The sequence below is a fragment of the Cucurbita pepo genome, chromosome 4 (genome assembly GCF_057944985.1).
Source record: "Cucurbita pepo subsp. pepo isolate OVF chromosome 4, ASM5794498v1, whole genome shotgun sequence".
Lineage (NCBI taxonomy): Eukaryota > Viridiplantae > Streptophyta > Magnoliopsida > Cucurbitales > Cucurbitaceae > Cucurbita > Cucurbita pepo.
The window spans coordinates 1,900,321-1,918,732 of NC_141801.1; the positions used below are offsets into that span (position 1 = coordinate 1,900,321).

At 38.0% G+C, this 18,412-nt stretch overlaps 2 protein-coding genes across 7 annotated transcripts; one reads left to right on the plus strand and one right to left on the minus strand.

Annotated features, from left to right (window-relative positions):
• The first annotated feature begins 912 nt into the window (after positions 1-912).
• On the plus strand, positions 913-16,096 carry LOC111793845 (methyl-CpG-binding domain-containing protein 9). 4 transcript variants are annotated; one of them, XM_087123085.1, is made up of 14 exons: positions 913-1,618; positions 2,592-3,258; positions 3,397-4,506; positions 4,628-5,302; positions 6,244-6,549; positions 7,340-7,675; positions 8,514-8,612; positions 9,948-10,388; positions 10,656-10,866; positions 10,982-12,915; positions 13,150-14,244; positions 14,473-14,600; positions 15,187-15,442; positions 15,543-16,096. In XM_087123085.1, the coding sequence occupies exons 1-11, from the start codon at positions 1,116-1,118 to the stop codon at positions 13,453-13,455; spliced, it is 6,588 nt and encodes a 2,195-aa protein (XP_086979211.1). In that variant the 5' UTR covers positions 913-1,115; the 3' UTR covers positions 13,456-14,244; positions 14,473-14,600; positions 15,187-15,442; positions 15,543-16,096. The 4 variants fall into 4 exon arrangements, with proteins under 4 accessions (XP_086979211.1, XP_086979212.1, XP_023531672.2 ...); XM_087123086.1 differs by having other exon boundaries at positions 14,481-14,600; XM_023675904.2 differs by having other exon boundaries at positions 13,150-14,600.
• Positions 14,875-17,025, minus strand: LOC111793846 (homeobox-leucine zipper protein HAT5). Of its 3 annotated transcripts, none has more exons than XM_023675907.2 (4): positions 16,503-17,025; positions 15,864-16,018; positions 15,538-15,777; positions 14,875-15,456 (listed from the first exon to the last, which is right to left on the minus strand). In XM_023675907.2, the coding sequence occupies exons 1-4, from the start codon at positions 16,594-16,596 to the stop codon at positions 15,067-15,069; spliced, it is 879 nt and encodes a 292-aa protein (XP_023531675.2). In that variant the 5' UTR covers positions 16,597-17,025; the 3' UTR covers positions 14,875-15,066. The 3 variants fall into 3 exon arrangements, with proteins under 3 accessions (XP_023531675.2, XP_023531676.2, XP_023531673.2); XM_023675908.2 differs by having other exon boundaries at positions 14,875-15,438; positions 15,864-16,021; XM_023675905.2 differs by having other exon boundaries at positions 15,864-16,021.
• Positions 17,026-18,412: the final 1,387 nt, after the last annotated feature.

Genomic DNA, 18,412 nt, shown 5'->3' on the forward strand with positions numbered 1-18,412 from the left:
TGACTCGAACGTCTTGGCTTTGATCAACGATATGTGCTCTCTCTCATGCAACACTATTGTCAGCATCTTCTTCATTCTTCCCCTCTCTTCGTATGTTTGGAAGTCATTACGACCGTTATGGTTTATAACTAAGAGCTCGTGAATTGAGTCAATCCCATTTATAGAGTAGCTCTACCAATCAAAACTCATCTATTGTATCCGGTCGTTTCAATCAAATCTCCATTTTGGTACAACAAGAAAGTTTACGCCCTAGTGAGACTTGTGACCAGAAAGAGAGTCGGGACGGAGGAAGAGATAGAGGAGGCTGAGTCATTTGATAAAAATGGAAGGCTCTTCCCTATTAGAAGATGCCCGATAAAATAAAACAAAACAATGGACCTGCAATGTAACAGCCTAAACCTACCGCTAGTAGATATTGTTCGCTTTGACCTGTTACGTATCGCTATCAGTCTCACGATTTTAAAACGCGTATACTAAGGAGAGGTTTCCACACTCTTGTAAAAAATGTTTTGTTCTCCCCTACAACGGACCTGCGAGATAATAGTTATCAAATATATGTACTAGCTTAAGATAAAAGGATTAAATTTTAAAAATTTAAAATAATATGTATTAATTTTATAATTTAACATTTAAGGAAAAACATCCATTTCCAATTGGCGCCTAATCACCATGGGCAATTACGTCATTTTACAAGACACGTAGCGGTCTAGTTGCCGGAATACAAAGGCATTCAAGAGTGGCCTGCCGTACTCGCCAAGACGGCGAGGTAAAAACACGCGCCGTCGAAATGGCCGTCAGCGTCGACCACGGTAATTCACATTTACATTAGTAATTTTTTCCAGTAATTTTTTTTTTAACAGAAGGGTAAAACTGAAGAACCAGGGGTAAAAAGAAAAAAAGTCGGTCTCTTCGATACGGTCCGGTTCTGTTATTGGCCACAGTTTCTTCCGTTCCCCACATCTTCCATTTCTCAAACCAAAAACCAGAACGGAACCACCAAAACCCTCAAATCTCCGCCGTTGATTCCTGTCACATTCACCGGAATCTCTCACCTGAGCTATGGTACCTTCCTTCATCCTTTTCTTCACTCACTTCTCTTCTGAATCCCTTCTTGGATGATGGAACTCGCCGATTCCAGCGACGAACACCACCTCAAGGACCATCCCAACCCCATTGACTCCACCACCGGCCGCTCCGGTATCGGCATCGATCTCAACGAGATCCCTTCCCCTTCTTCTTTCTCTGAAAACCTATCGAATACTTTCGACGTCGTCCGTTCCTTCCATGACAACCCTCCGCCGCCTGATGGCGGCCCGGCTGATGTCCCTCGCGGGCTTCGTGGCTCCGTCTGTGGCTTGTGCGGTCAGCCGGAGGTGCACGGTCATGTGGTAGTGTGCGACGGATGCGAGCGGGGGTTTCATTTGGCTTGCGCCCGAATGCGGGGGGTTCAGGCGTTGAATTTCGAGGATTGGGTATGTGAGGACTGTTTTGGCAGCGGGGTGAAGAGTAAGCGGTGGCCGCTTGGGGTTAAGTCGAAGCAGCTGTTGGATATTAACGCTTCTCCGCCGAGTGATGGTGATGCTTGTGGCGAGGATGGTGAGGAATTGCCGGGTTTCAGGTATGGGGTTTTTTGTGGGTGAAATGGGGAAGAGAAGGTGTAGTTTCTTTTGGTTTTCGATTAGCTAACTGCTATCAGTTTTTGGAGCACTTTTTCTTTGGGGTTTCCACTCCACAAGAACTTTGAGTTGGAAAGTTTACATATTAGGGAAATTTAGTTGGTAGTCATTATCGTTTTGGGTGTTAAAATGTTGGAAGATTAGTGCTTCACACATAATACGATAGAATATGTCAGTGATTATAGATTGCAGGTTTAGTAAATCTCTTAGAAATAGTGACTGTAACACTCACATAAATCATATGTTTAGTTTTTATGCTCGGAGTTTGCTGGCTCACTCTGCTTCCATAATTATACAGCAAAGTACGTCCCATTAGCATGTTTCTGGGTCAAAGAATGTGTACTCAGATCCTGTTTAGCTAGTCTGCATGTGTTCTGGTAATGTTTTGTTTTTCCGTAGATGTTGTGAAGATGAGCTAAAGATGAGCTAATTTTAGGAAGAGCAAACTTTATATAGCAAGGGCTATGAATCTGAGCCATTTAATCCCAAACATCTTGACTGTGGGGAAATTAGTTAGTTATTTTCAAGTTACTCTGCCACGTCCAAGAGAAACTGTGAGCCAGTTAAATGTGGTTTCTTGTCCTATGATCTTTTCTGATGGGGATAAAATGAGCTGCGAAGCATAACGTATAGGTTTAGCCCATAATGTGTATTTGCATCGGCTGTTTGCTCATCTCACATAATTCACGATTTCATATCTCCATGTTAGTCTTCTACATTATGCATTGGAGGATGCCTTACTCTTATCTATGCAGTGGTAGTATGTGTTTCTCATCTATCTAATTTTGGAGATATGTATGTTTGGCAATTAGGATTGACTTTATCTCTTGAGATCAAACTAATATTTAGTAACGTGATTCATTAATTTTTTTGGGATAAGAAATTTACTTCCATTTTAATTTTTTCTTTTTCTAGAAAGCATGCTGCAGACGATAATTCTTTTCGTGGTACTTCCTTTTGCCCATCTGCGAAACATAGAAACCTGTTACATTTAGAGAATGGATATGGTCTTCAAAGAACTTCAGATATTGTGAAAAACAAAGTTAAAATGGGTTTAGAAGATATATTGCAGCAGACACAGGTCATGGGAAGAAGCTTAGATGTGGATTTGGGCTCTCCTTTAGGAAGTTGTAGGAGTGGTAGGGGCACATCAGTTAAATTGTCATCGCAAAATACTAGTGAAGTCTTCTTGCAGGCGCTTAGAGAGTTTGTTTCTGAGAGACATGGTGTGTTGGAGGAAGGATGGTGTGTAGAGATTAAACAGTCAGTCGACAGCTGTGAACTTTATGCTATTTACCAAGCACCTGATGGGAAGACTTTTAGTTCAGTCTATGAAGTTGCTTGTCATCTTGGGTTGTTGTCTTCTATGCAACCCAAAGCAAGAAGACAAGGTTCATTACCTTTTTCTGGAAAGTCTTATATACCAAAAAGAAGAAAGCCTACCAAGTCTTCGGTTGCCAATGGGTCTGTTGATAACAACGGAAGTTTGATTAATGATCGATGTAAGGGGTTCTTGTGTGACCGTCAAAGCCCGTCTGTTGTTGTGGAAGAGAATGGAGGTTCCATTTCATCACACTGTTACGTATGTGTTCTAGTAATTTATGTTTATTCTTTATGCATCTCTAACCTTTCCCTATATTGCCTGTGTACTGATTCTGTCATTAAATGAATCATTTATTGCTATTTTCCTTGCTGATTTTTGGCCTGTTTTACTGCATAGAAAGGGTTTCCTCTTCAGTTTGAAGACTTCTTTGTTCTTTCTGTGGGAGAAATTGATGTACGACAGTCATATCATGATGTTACCCGGGTTTATCCAATAGGTTTTCGATCTTGTTGGCATGACAAAGTTACTGGTTCTCTTTTTATTAATGAAGTGCTAGATGGCGGTGATTCTGGACCCCTTTTTAAGGTTAGGAGGTGTGCGTGCTCTGCGTTTCCAATTCCAGTGGGATCAACTGTTCTCTCCAGGGGAAAAAGTGAGTATTTTTCTGTTGAGCAAAATGAAGAAGATGGGTTGACTAATAATGGAAGCGATGAGAACTTACCGATGATTCTCTCAGACCTTTATCCACCGAATGAAGATGATATTTTGTCTTGTCTTGGTATTTGTTCTTATGGAGCTTTTAATGTTCAGATGCAAAATGGACAGCATAATGAAGCAAGTTCCATTGGAAAGTCTGGAAACCTCTCAAATTATATGTATTTGAGAGATGAAATTGGTGAGATTTCAGTTGAAGATACTTCATCATCGGCAGCATGGAAACGGATGTCACATGATTTGATTAAAGCATGCTCTGAGTTATGCAACCAGAAAAGTACTATCAAATTCTGCTGTGATCACGTGGGCGATGAACAGAGTTTTCTTGGCCATTGTAGAATTAGTGTCAATAGTGATCTGAACTCTAGATTAGCAAAATTTTGTGGTTTTCCAAGTTTTACCCTCATCCGATCTGTGGTTGATGTTGAGAACGAGCTCTGTAGTTTGCCTGATGAACTTGAAAAGTGGCTGGACCAGGATAGATTTGGGTTAGACATGGAATTTGTGCAAGAAATACTTGAAAACATTCCACAAATTCAATCCTGTTCAAGATATCAGTTTGTAAATAAGAGAATAGATGGTATGACTTTGCCAACAGTTGAAAATGGTGTCTTAGAGGTTCAGAAATTTGATGGAGAAGAATGTAAAGAAGATGAGCCACTGAGTTTTCTGTTTAGAAGATGGAAAAAAGGCAAGTTAGTTAGTGATGGCAACGCCAATGACAAGAATCCTCCTCCTGGGAAGCTTTTGTGCATGCATATTCCTCCTGAACTTACTGGCGATGTTTACCAGGTATATGCTGGAAATTTTTTTATTTGAGATAATGTAAGTTTTTTTTTTTTAATTTTTTAGTTTGGACATATAATCTCATTTCCTTGGTATGAAACCTTTAGTTGTTATCTTATTGACCCAGGTTTGGGATTTCTTTTCTCGTTTTCATGAGAACTTGGGTCTTGAAGAGGCCTTGTCTCTTGAGGAACTCGAGGAAGATCTTTTCAATCTGCGGGGTGGTGGGGATAATATTCTCCAAAATTCTGAGAGTGAATTTGAGAAAGACCAGTTGATAAACTCTCGTACCACCGAGTGCTCAAATGGCCGAGTACCCTCAAAATTGAATGCTAATGGAGATCTACATGCATTTATACAAATGGAAACAAGGGTGATGAATGAGGTATCTGAAGGTAAACTAGCTACCTCAGCAGACAGCAGGTGCATGGGTGCAGCTTTAACAAAAGCTCACACTTCTCTGTTAAGAGTGCTAATTACGGAGCTTCAATCCAAGGTAGCTGCTCTTGTGGATCCAAATTTTGATTCTGGAGAGTCAAAACCAAAACGAGGAAGGAAAAAGGATGTGGATAGTGCAACTTCTATTAGGAAAACGAAACTGAATTTGCTCCCTCTCAATGAACTAACATGGCCAGAATTAGCCCGCCGATTCATCTTGGCTGTCTTATCCATGGATGGTAATCTTGAGTCAGCTGAAGTAACTGCTCGTGAAAGTGGAAGAGTATTTCGATGTCTACAAGGTGACGGTGGTGTGCTTTGTGGCTCTCTCACGGGAGTGGCTGGGATGGAGGCAGATGCATTTGTAAGACAGCTTTTAGTTCTTTTAAATCTTTTATTGAGCATGTAGACTCACATCTGCGCCATCCTTTATTTCCAGTTTTTATTTATGCTTAACTATGGTACCCAATGCTGATTTTCTCTTCTGAAATTCACCACACTTTTAATTTGTAAGGAAAGATGATACATGTAGTCTCACCACGACAGCACTATGGTTTGTATTTGATGAGGAGTCTGATTATATTTCTTAAATTGAAAGAAAGTCCAGAAGTCACACGATTGCCATTTTAAGCTTCTATGTTGGGTAGGTATTTTAAGGAGTTATCATGGGCAAGGGCATAGTTAGGCTGATATTTGAAAGTCTTGGCTTCCTTAGGTAACAATGCTAAAAACTTAATTTTCATTTTGAATTGGGTATGAGGTTAGTGTTGAGGATTTTTATTTGGCAGGGAAAATGTTTTCTATGTTTGTTATTATATACTGGATACATATTCTTATGAGATGAAGGGATGTTGTGCGAGTTCACTGATAGTAATAACTTTGAAGTGTATAATTAGTTGGAAGGCAGCGGCCACATGAATTATATTTTCCTTGAATTCCACTGGAGCAGTCTGGTCTGAAAATTTAGTTTGAGGCTGCACTTAATGAAGCTCAAAATTTAGGATTTTGTTTTCAAAATTATAAATCTTTTCCTTCTAAGAAAGTATGTTTACTGTCCTGTCTTACCTGTCTGCAAAGTGGGTGGGTGGGTGGGGTTCATCTTCGTACATTAAAACTAAGATGGACAACATTTTCAACATCTAACTACTTTGCTGTGATCATGTTAATTTCTAGCAGTATGTTGTCTTGAACCATTGGCATGTATATTTTCCCTCGTCAAGGAGTTCTTTTGTTTCTACATGTTAGACTAATTCTCACTCCTGATCTATTCTTTTTTTGGTTCACACTAATAATTGTTATTTCCAGCTTCTGGCTGAGGCTACAAACCAAATATATGGATCGTTAAATAGAGAAAAGCATGTTATTACATTAGAAGAGGAAGACTCTGATGCCACCGGTGGTTGTGAGAAGGTGCTGGCGACTGATGGTAAGATGCCAGAGTGGGCACAAGTGCTAGAACCTGTTAGAAAGTTACCTACAAATGTGGGGACTAGAATTAGGAAGTGTGTTTATGATGCTTTGGAGAGGGATCCACCAGAATGGGCAAAAAAGATATTGCAACATTCAATTAGTAAGGAAGTTTACAAGGGCAATGCATCAGGACCTACAAAGGTGCCATTTTATTTATTCTCTGCCTTTTTTTTATATCTTTTAAACTTCGATTGGATAAGAAGATTTTCATTAATTAATGAATAGACTATTTTATAACTATTTGGTTTATGAATTTTTAATAAGAAAAATTAGTTAATGAATAGAAACAAAAGTTCTTAAAAGAAAACTTCCGTTGAGTGACAAAAACTAAAATAACCTTGTCAATTATTTATTCAATTTTTATTTTTATTTTTATTTTTAAGATGAAAGAATGTACAACCGTATAAAAAAAGGCCTTAGGAGTTCCAAACTACCAACCTAGAAAGCCCCCAATAACGTCAAATACCCTCAATAACGTCAAAAACAGCTTCGGGAGGGTTGAAGATGAAGGATATAATACTAAAATTGAATACCGAGCTGAATAAGTCGTTTCCAAAACACCAGAGCGAGTAAGCCAAGTCGAGGCGTATGAAGCTGAAGGGAGGGCGCATGCGGGTTGTGCATTAGGAAACAGATAATTTGTGTTTACATAATAATATGCCAGTGTTTGCTGTTTACATAATCTGGAAAGATTCAAACAGATAATTTGTGTATATGCCATTGTATACTTTTTCATCTTTCTCAGTAATAGCTCAAATTATTATTAGAAAACAGATAATCCGTGGAAAACATTCTTGCGGCTCTTTTTCTTTTACTTCAGGAATTTGTCGTTCTTTGTTGAATGTAGTCCACTTCTTTTCAAATTTATTTGTACTTTTTCGTTATTTTGTTCGTTTGTAATTTTCTTTGTATGCTTGTTTCTGTTCTACAGAAAGCTGTTCTTTCATTACTATCAGATATATGTGGTGATGGCTTGCCTCAAAATGTTGAAAAACGAAGCAAGAGGAGAACTACTATTTCGTTATCAGATATTGTGATGAAGCAATGTCGAATTGTATTACGCCGTGCTGCTGCTGCAGATGATGAAAAAGTCTTCTGCAACTTGCTTGGCAGGAAATTGATGGCTTTAAGTGATAATGATGATGAAGGGCTTCTTGGGCCACCAGCCATGGTTTCTAGGCCGTTGGACTTCCGGACTATTGATTTGAGATTGGCTTCTGGGTCTTATGGTGGATCACATGAAGCGTTTCTTGAGGATGTTCAGGAGGTTTGTTTTGTTCTTTAATCAGAAACTGTTGTATTAGTGTCCTGTTGCATATCTTTGCCTACATTTCATGTTGCTTCGTAATATACTTTATAATTTATGATGAATGCCAAAGAAAAACAATCATATAGCAATGGATTTGTACAAGGTTGACAAGAAATTTGTCCGTGTGTACCCACTTATTTAGAAGAAAAACCATTGATAATAATAGCCTTCAGTCCACCTTTTTTAACAGATAAATCAAGGTCAAATATTTCTAATGTATGCCTGAATTCCAAGCGTTCCAAATTCCATGACAAGGGAACATATTATGTGCAGATATGTTCATTGTGTACGAACATTTTCATACATGTATTATGAAGTAGGATGGTGTAGATTTATTTTCTTATCAATTAATTTCTCACCATGAAAATTTCATGGGATAAATATATATATTCTCTTTTGTTAAGGATTTATGGTTTCAGTAAAGATAGGAGGTGATGCAATTTAGGTCAACTTTTGTGGGTGAGTTTATGTATGATTAAAATAAAAAGAATTGTGTGCGTGAGACTTTAAAAGTGTATTCCAGAGGAGAAGTTGTCGAGTGGCAATGAAACAGGCTCCTGCTTGTTTGTAGGACTTAGGAGCATTGATAAACGATCTTGTGATTTAAGCCATGTATAGATGCTGTAGTATATGGTTCTTTGTCATAGAAATAATGTACACCATTTTTTTGTAATAAGAAACAAGTATTATAAACACAATACAGATTGCACACCCGTTTTTATTCCTTTGGCTTGTGGCTTTAGCTCACTCCTATCTAAGAAGTTTATTGGTATTGATGGTTGATATCCTCTTGCAGCTCTGGAACAACCTGCGCTATGCTTATGGTGATCAGCCTGATTTGGTTGAGTTAGTTGAGACATTATCCGGGAATTTTGAGACTCTGTATGAAAATGAGGTATGACAGCCTTTTGTTCTCACTTTTTTCCTCTCTTCACAATTTCAACGTGTTTATATTTCTACAGTGGTGTACCAGTAGTTGCGATGCATAAGATGTCTGTTTACCACTTTTTTCATGATTGGAAGAACGTGCAGCCCAATGTTTTAACGCTAGACTTCAATTTTTTATTTAAAAACCTTTGATTTTCTTATATTTATTTCGAAGGAATATTTTGCTGGGCATGAATAAAAATCTTCGAGGAAAACATTTATTCTTTTGCCATCTCTCAAGCCAAAGAGATCGCCAAAATACTCCTGTTGGCAAAAAAAAAACAGAGAAGCTACAAAGACTTCTTAGCCAGAAAAATTGTAGAGGCCTGGAAACATATTATGTATACATGACATGAGGTCTGAAATTAAATTATTTTGTTTCTTATATATGGCTGTTAGATAGGATGTACTACTTGGGGGTTGGGAAAAACCATAAGAAATGCAGAACTTCCTGAACCTGAATTTTGACATTCTACCGTAACAAAGAGAACAATTTAGTTTGCCTCTAAACCATGGGTCTTCGCAAACGTACAAAACTTTGGCTTCAGTGATCCACGAGGGAGTCTTGATCATATTGCTTCCTTGAAATTGTGCTGAAGAGCCTATTCTTTTGACGAAGTTCAAGCTTTGCCAGCCCCTTCTCATCAGTGGACTTTTGATGCTTATGGTGTAGTGCTCTGCTTGTTTGATAAATGGCACCTTTCTATCTCTGTTCTCCTAGAGAGACGAGCGATGTTCTCCTTTTAATGTTACTCATCCATAATCCTTTTGAAGTCAAGGGCAAGCTCATGATTATCCAAGTTATTAACAAGGCTGTTCTTCCGCTTTGTCAGTCACTCCTCTCCACAGAACTTCCTCATGTCTTATCTAAAGTTAGAGCTCTCTTCAAAGGACATATGGAGTGAGATGTAGATATGATTTCTTGCATGAGAATCAACATACTGCCTTGGGGTAGTTCTTTATTTTAACTTTTTCAGTTTTACCTCCACTTTTTCAACAACCAAATCCTGGGAGAAGCTTTTCCTTCCTTTTTTTTTTTCTTTTCATTTTGTGTTAGTCTCCAATATGTTTGTTGGCAGTTTATTATGGTTTTGGCAGATTAAGGGTTTTATGAATGCATTTCATAGATGAACACATGATCTGAAGCCAGTATTCTGTCATTCTTTCTTTTGTAATTGCACATGTACTGATGACAAACTTTTGACACTCGACAGATGACACTCGTCACATTGAAAACTACGATGTTGCCCTTGTCCCTTTTCTATTGCTCTCTTTGATGATAAGACAAAAACTTTTCTTGCAGGTTGTACCTCTTATTGAAAAACTTCAGGAGTTCTCCAAGCTCGAATCTCTGAGTGCAGAAATGAAAGCGGAAGTAGATAGCTTTCTTGTGTCCTTGAAGGAGATTCCAAAAGCCCCTTGGGATGAGGGAGTCTGTAAAGTGTGTGGCATTGATAAAGATGATGACAGTGTCCTTCTATGTGATACATGTGATGCTGAGTATCATACATATTGTTTGAATCCTCCTCTTGCCAGGATTCCTGAAGGGAACTGGTACTGTCCCTCTTGTGTAATGGGAACACGTATGATTGACGATCCATCTGAGCATACCAAGAACTACATTTTTAACCTGCACAAAGGCAAAAAATTCAGAGGAGAAGTTACTCGTGATTTTCTGGATAAACTTGCCAATCTAGCAGCTGCACTGGAAGAGAAGGAGTATTGGGAATTCAGTGTGGACGAGGTTTGTTATTTGCTGAGTCTTGGATTATTTCTCATTATGTGTGTGGACATGGGCTTATAATTTTCCTCCTACATTATTTTATTGATTCTTGCTAATTATGAACAGTGATTTTCTTGTGCACTTCTATCGAAATTGTTAAGGTTCTAATGCATGCGGCCATTTTTACTATGCTTCAATTCAATTTCCACACAAGTTTATGGAATAATCAGGTGGGTGGTTTTCATTTCATGGCTCATTAACTTAAGGATATATTTCTTCTGGGTGCAGAGATTATTCTTGCTCAAATATCTATGTGATGAGTTGGTTAGCTCTTCCTTAATTCGACAACATCTTGAGCAGTGTGTAGAGGCATCAGCAGAGTTGCAGCAAAAATTACGTTCGTGTTTTGCAGAGTGGAAAAATCTCAAGTCAAGGGAAGAAGTTGTGGCAGCGAAAGCTGCAAAGCTTGATACAACTATGCATAGTGCAGTTCGCGAAGGTAGGCTAAAGGATGGGCCTGCTAGCATGCCTGCTAATTACATTAAATGTCTTCACTCCAGAAATTTTTTTGGATTGGTCTAACCATTTTAATTTGTTATCTGATGATGTTTCAGGACAGGGTAGTTGTGATGGAGCTAGGCTTGGTGTTCCTGATCAATGTTCATCTCTAACAAGCTTAGAGAATAAGTGTCTCAACCATGCAGGTTTTCAAGAGCAAACGAACAGTGGCCATGATGTTATTGATAACAATGATGTAGGTGGCAACATTCTATCCAATTCATGTTCTCGGAACAGTGGCAAACCCATAAAACCCTATGAGCCACCATTGTCCAGTACTTTGCCACAAGAAGTTGATGGTTCTGACCAAAGTAATATGGAGACCGAAATTGCTATTCTACCATCCACAAAGCAACATTGCACACCTTCTGATGCTAATGGATTGCCGGTAGCTTCACAAGTTCCACCTTCGAATGAATCACAAGCCTATCATAATGAGTTGGATAGTATTAAGGACATATCACAGCTACAGGATTCTATTGCAAGTATAGAGTTGGAGCTTCTAAAGGTATCGGTACGGAGGGAGTTCTTGGGAAGTGATTCTGCTGGACGATTGTATTGGGCTTCGGTCATGTCAAATGGGCAGCCGCAAATCATTGCTAGTGGGAGTTTGGTACAGATTGGAAGTGAATCTAGAGACCAAGTTGGTAAGGGTGTCGTGTTTAAGAATTTTACTTCAACAAGCAGTGGTCACTGTTCAAGTTTTGATGGGTCGAACATATATTCCTCATTGCTTCATCTGCGAAAGGATTCTATTGAAAATTCCCCATGGGTTTCTTATCAAACAGAGGCGAGCATACTAGAACTCATTGATTGGCTGAAGGATAATGATCCTAAAGAAAGGGAGTTAAAGGAATCTATTTTACAATGGCATAAACCTAGACTTCAAATGCCTTCACGATCGATTAATCGAAGTCCTGAAGAACAGTTAAAAGATTCATCATCAAGCTCGGATGTTGAAAAACTTGAATGTTCTAGTTTTCTTGTTACCAGGGCATCTGCTGTATTGGAAAGTAAGTATGGTCCCTTCCTTGAGTTTGAAAAGCCTGACAACTTAAATAGATGGCCAGACGAGACCAGGCTAGCTGAAGATGAGAAAATGTTCAGGTGTGTATGCTTGGAACCTGTCTGGTCATCTAGGCACCATTGTCTCTCTTGTCATAAAAGCTTTCTAACTGATGTTGAACTTAAGGAGCATGACGATGGAAAGTGTAGTTTACACACTGCCTCATGTGATAGTGTCAAGGAAGCTGGCAACTCTTTAACAAGTAAAGGCAATATGAAATTTGAGAGCAATCGGGAGGGGAGCTCAAGCATGACCATATCAGAAACTTCTAAGAGAGGGTATTTTAACCATAGCACGGGGTTAATTAAATTTCAGGATGATGGTATGATGTGCCCATATGACTTTGAACTAATCTGTTCTAAGTTTTCGACAAAGGATTCAAACAAGGATGCTGTTAAGGAGATTGGACTTATTAGTTCGAATGGGGTTCCTTCATTTGTATCATCTGTGTCACCATATATTATGGAATCAACATTAAGTGCAATTGATCTCAAGAAAGATTCTGGTTCTCCTGAAGATGGGACCTTGCATTCTGAAAGGCTGGCTTCACTAGGAAATGTTGGTCTGGAAAATGGTTGCCTTCAAAATTCTTCTCCTGATAATTCAAATCAAAGGGCTGCTGGAAATGAAATCAGTGCATTGAAAACGAAAAGACTAGCATTAGGATGCCCCGAACCAAAAAGTAAAAAAGTTTGCGTGGATAACCGTTTTTCAGAGTTCGGTATTGGTAGATTCTATATTATCCCACACTCATCCCGTAGGCCATTAGTTGGCAGAATATTGCAAGTTGTAAGAGGGCTGAAAATGAATTTGCTTGACATGGATGCTGCACTTCCTGATGAAGCTCTAAGACCTTCAAAGTTACATATTGAAAGGAGATGGGCCTGGCGTGCATTTGTGAAATCTGCAGGAACAATTTTTGAGGTTAGCATTCCTTAATTCAATTACTAAGTTTGGGTACTTCAAATATCATTATGTGATTTGTGGATCATGATTTTTGTTGCACGTGCTTCTATTTCTTACTATCTTGTCGTCATAGTTGTGATGATCATCGTCATATTAATTTGCGAGACATTTTGGTTAAGTTTGAAGCAATGAGTAACGTCTTGGTTCTTGAATTTCGTGTGGGGGCGCTTAATACTTTATTCATTTCTCCAGATAGTACAAGCAACAATTGCATTAGAGGACATGATAAGAACAGAATACTTGAAGAATGAATGGTGGTACTGGTCGTCTCTCTCTGCTGCTGCCAAAATTTCCACCGTAACTTCTCTTGCACTCCGCATATTCTCTCTTGATGCTGCTATTATATACGAGAAGATATTGCCTAATCAAGAACCAAATGAATATTTGGACCCAAACAATATTCCAGAACAGAAGCTGGCTGGTGTGAATTTAACAGAAAGGCCCAGGGCAAGCAGCCGGAGATCTGGCAAGAAAAGAAAGGAACCAGAGGGACAATAATCTAGGACTCTCATGATTTAACTCCTGACAAACTCAATCCACAGGTTTATGCCAGTGGTTATGGTGGTGGTAGAGGTCTTGTATTTAGAAGACAACTACCTTCAATTCGTTCTCTGTGGTTTATATCGTGCCATTGCTCCTCGATAAATTTGGAGTTCTTTTTGAACTCGCTGCTGCAACCATTGCGCCCCTGCTGCTGACAGCTCGATTGTACATAGACATAACTCATAGTTTATGATACACTGTTCAGAATCCATAAACTATAAGTGCTTTGTTCATAAAGACTTCTCGAGGCTCCAACTCTAATCGATAATATGGCCCCTTGGCGCAATTTTGGACTGAATTGCTGGAGTTCTTTTTAATAAATGATGTCTATTCTTGAAGAGAGGCCCATTTAGAAGGATGCCGTCCTTAAAGAGCAAGATCCATTCACTTTATGTATAAATAGAAAAGGAGAAGGGAATTCTAGAACAAGATTTGAAGCTCAGTTGTATATCTAATTCTTTACATTTCTTTCCCAGCCCTCTGTTCATTTTCATCCCTACCAGGTACTTGTAGATGTCTGACCATCATTCACCGAATGGGAGGAAAACTCGTACTGTTTTAACCCGTCTGCAAATAGCTTGCATAGTCGTAACTAAGTTCTCATACTCGAATCTCGGTTCTGCAGCCGTTGCCATTGAAGGTATCAGTATCAACATTGGTTAAATTTGACCTTTGTCTTGTCTTCCTAGGTGCTTGACGTGCAATGACATGTTTGAGGCCTTCCTCAATCATTGTATTAGATAGGTAAGTAAGTAGTATGGCCTGGATTTAAATAGTCTTGAATATTTGTGCTTATAGCTATATCAAAGGTAGTTCCACAGCTTTTTCTATCTCTGATTGTTTTCGATGATCCAATTTCCTTCGACCTTTTAAGAATTCACTTGGTATGGTTGCTCTCGACTCTTAGATGTTTCGTGTATCTAGTGTATCATTGTTATTGTCTGTAATGGTTACTAACCCTCTTGTTGTCAGGAATTCAGTCTTCTTGTCATTACACGCAAACCGGAATGATCGTATTGGAACGTCCGTCCAGATATTTGCTAGGTTTTTTGCATAGCAATTCAAAAATATGCTTTGGTTTTCACCGTCTTCAATCTAAGGTAAGGTGTATCCTTGTAATGTTTTAGGAGTTTTTAGTTCTTGAAATACTTATTCAAACACTTTTAGATGTGATGTTTTCTTCGGGTTCTCAAATGAACTGTTTGAATGATTAGGTTATATTTTCTTTGAACTTGCTTTAAAAACTTCAAAGATTTAGGTTATATTTTCTTTGAACTTGCTTTAAAAACTCCAAAGATTCTCCAATAAACGTTACGTTGTGCATGTACGTCATGCATGTAGTAACGATCCTAAAGTGAGTCTCTGGTCGGATCGTTACAACAACTTTCAATTTCTATTTGGTGATGAATTGAAAACACAGGCATCCAGAGTCTATACGTCTATGACATTTTAGTGTCAAGTAGACGTTTCTACCTAAACTTTATTCATTACAAACAAGTAAATATGAACTTTAGAACATTTTGTATAAGCATCATCAAGCTGTAACAAGTTGAAGAACATTCATTCCTAAGGCCATGCCCACCAAGCTGGAGGCCCTCCCTCCTGGTTCTGTTGGTTTGTTTCTGCAAACATATCTGAGAACAAGTAATTGCTATTATCATTCCTGTCATCATGTTCCATTTGCAGCCCAGGAGGTAGAGGCGCACGTTGTGGATACTCGTTACTCAGGAAGTAAGAATTGCCGCTGTCGATGAGTTGTAGACAATTATCGTCAATCACTGCACTGCTATCGCTCCCTGAACTGAGACGATCTTCAGCCTTTCTCCCGGAGCCACCGGAGTGTGGGGCGGAGACATGGGCAGTGTCTGCTCGAAGAGGCTCCGAAGTCGTACGTGGAATTGGTGCTTCTCCTCCATCAAGCTCTTTAGCTACACATTTCTCAGTTAAGGAAGCCACCTGAAAGTACCATAGTTTGAATTTGCTGTTCTGTTTCTGAAATTTCTGAAATTTCTATATTGATACTTATTTTCATCTTACCTCAGATTTAAGCACGGCATTCTCTTTGATAATGGAGTCATAGTTTGACATAAGCAAATCATATGAAGCTTTAAGAACATCATAGTCCCTTTCGAGCTGCTTCGTCTTCCACCGCGCACGGCGGTTCTGGAACCACACGGCCACCTGCCTTGGCTGCAGTCCCAGCTTCTTGGCTAGTTGGGACTTCCTCTCTGGCTCCAGTTTGTTCTCTTCCTCAAAACTCTTCTCCAGCATTTGAACCTTCACAACAGTTATCCACAACTTCAATTTTAGTCCACACAAAGAGTGAGACATAGCAACAAGTAATAAAGGCGAAGGTAAAAAACCTGCTCGTTGGCCAAGCGGCGCTTCTTCTCGGGGTAAAGCTCGTCGTAATATTCATCGTCGTAAAGATCATCTGGGGATCTGAAAAATGGTCTCCCATTTGGACTCTCTTGCATGCTCATGCTCATGTTCATGCTCATGCTCATCATTGTTCTTCCTTCTTAATTGTTCATCATAAAATTAGAAAAACAAATCAATTTTATTTAATTGTTGAGGGATCCATAGTAAATTCCAATCCAGCATCTATATAACTTTTTTTTTTTTTTTTTTTTTTTTTGTTCAATGATTTTCTGAAGAGGAGCTTCTAGGTCAAACACTCTCCTTTGCAGAATAGTGTTTTTTAATGGATAAATTTAATTTTTTCAAAATTTTGGGTGAAAATTATTTCAGCCAAATTTATTTAAAATTTTGACATTATTTCAAACAAAATAATTTTCTTTTTCATCTATCTAATGAACAAAGGGGATATACAAAATGTTTATTAAATAATTCAATGAACGAATATAATTTTTTCGAAATTTTTTTGATGTAATAATAAGAATCATATATATATATATATATATAGGAAATGGGTCTTCTAAAATAAAAACTTCAAAAAAGAAATAAAAAATAAAAATAAGGAGGTCGGGAGAGAAATTGACCTCGCAGAAAACGATCGCCACCACCGGCTCCGCCAAGGCAAAGCATGTTGCCGCCGCAAGCAGGGGGATTGAACAAGAACCGGCCGGATTCCATTCAAATTTCGTCCAATTCCGGCGGTGTAGAAGTGGAAGTTGTACGGAATTTGAAATTTGATGATTTAGTACTAACCTAAATGTTAAACACGAACAGAACAGTAATCTCGAAACAAGAAAGAACGAGATTATCACGATCGCTTATGGCGGAAGAAGCTGGTAGTCCAGAGTAACCTAGCGGAAATCTCTAACTGAATCGCGAAAAATCCCACCATGCCTTCTAATTTTCAATCCCTTTTTCACAGATGCTGATGACGATCGTAATCGGACATAGGAGAGTTCCGATGAAAGGAAATTAAACCGGAAAGAGGAAACAGAGGCGACCGGAGATTCGAGTTCCGGCGAGACGAGACGACGGCGCGACTCCGTTCTTTTCCCCCAAATCGATCGCTTTCCAGGTGCTTTCTCGCTACCTAAAAGTTGAATTCAAGAGCTTCAACACCTATTTATAGCAAGGGATCATTGAAATTACCAAAATGCCCCGACCTTTGTTCACACCATAGCGTTACATACATATATTTATTTTATTTTTATTTAATTTCATGATTATTTCTTTTATTAATATTTATTCCATTTTTAATTATTTTGAAAGTAATTTGTATTTTACGAATAAATATTTTATTTTTATCAAAAATAAAAAATTTAAATAAATGCAACTCACAACTAACCCAACCTAAAAAAAAATTATGATTGGTTTGGGTTCGGTTCGGTTTAAATTAAAAATTTTATAACGAACCTATGGGTTAGGTCTAAAAAAATGTTTCAGTCCGATCAAACCCACGAAACCCTTTTAAATTTACGAGTAATCATAAATTAAATTTTTATTGAAATAAAAAATAGAATATATAAGAAGTGGACGCTTCATTTTTATTTTAAAAAATGTTTTCTTTTTGGACAGTTGACTTTACAAAAAGGATTTGATCTAGACCGTTGGATGAGAAAGAGTCAATGAGATTGCAACACGTGGCTCGTGGTACTGAGGTTCCATGTCACTGTGTCGGATCTGAAAAAAGTCAAAACAATAAAGTACTAGAGATGTACGGTTCAGATTGCGCTACGTGGCAAAGAAAGATTCTCTAAAATTTTTATTTTATTAAGAAAATTTATTATGGTGATATTATTTTAAAATTTAATAATCGATTTAAGGTTTTATTCGGGGAAGGTTCATATGAATAGCTTGTCATAAAATTAAAATAAATAAATAAATAAATAAGAAGTCATATTCCAAGTGCTATTAAAATATTATTTAAATACCAAATATTATTTTAAAATATCATTGCTTTGTCATAAACAACTAATTAAAATCTATTTTTCCATAAATTATTTCCAATTTTTGTTTTTAAAAATTGTAATTACATGTCTTTTTTATTTTTTGAGAAACAAATAATATATATCAAATTTTTACCGATTAGGGTTCTTCGGGTTGAACAAAAATTTTCCGTTGAATATAGAAGAGAGCTTGATTTCAAGACGTTTTTATTTAGAAATGCTGGAAGTTGACCTTTATAGTTATTCGAGAAGGCTAAATGATTGATAAAACGAGCGTTCTATTAAATTGATGACATCTCGATCTTGGTTATTTGTCACCTAAAGCTACGACCGGTAATAAAAACCATAGTATATATTCCTAAAATTATGTTTTTTAAATTAAATTATGGTATTTAGTTTAATATTTATATAACGTGACAATTTTATATGAGCTCCAGTTCGAGTGTGAGATCCCACATCGGTTAGAGAGGGGAATGAAACATTCCTTATAACAGTGTGGAACCTCTCCTTAATAGACACGTTTTAAAACGTGTGTTATGCCTTGATAG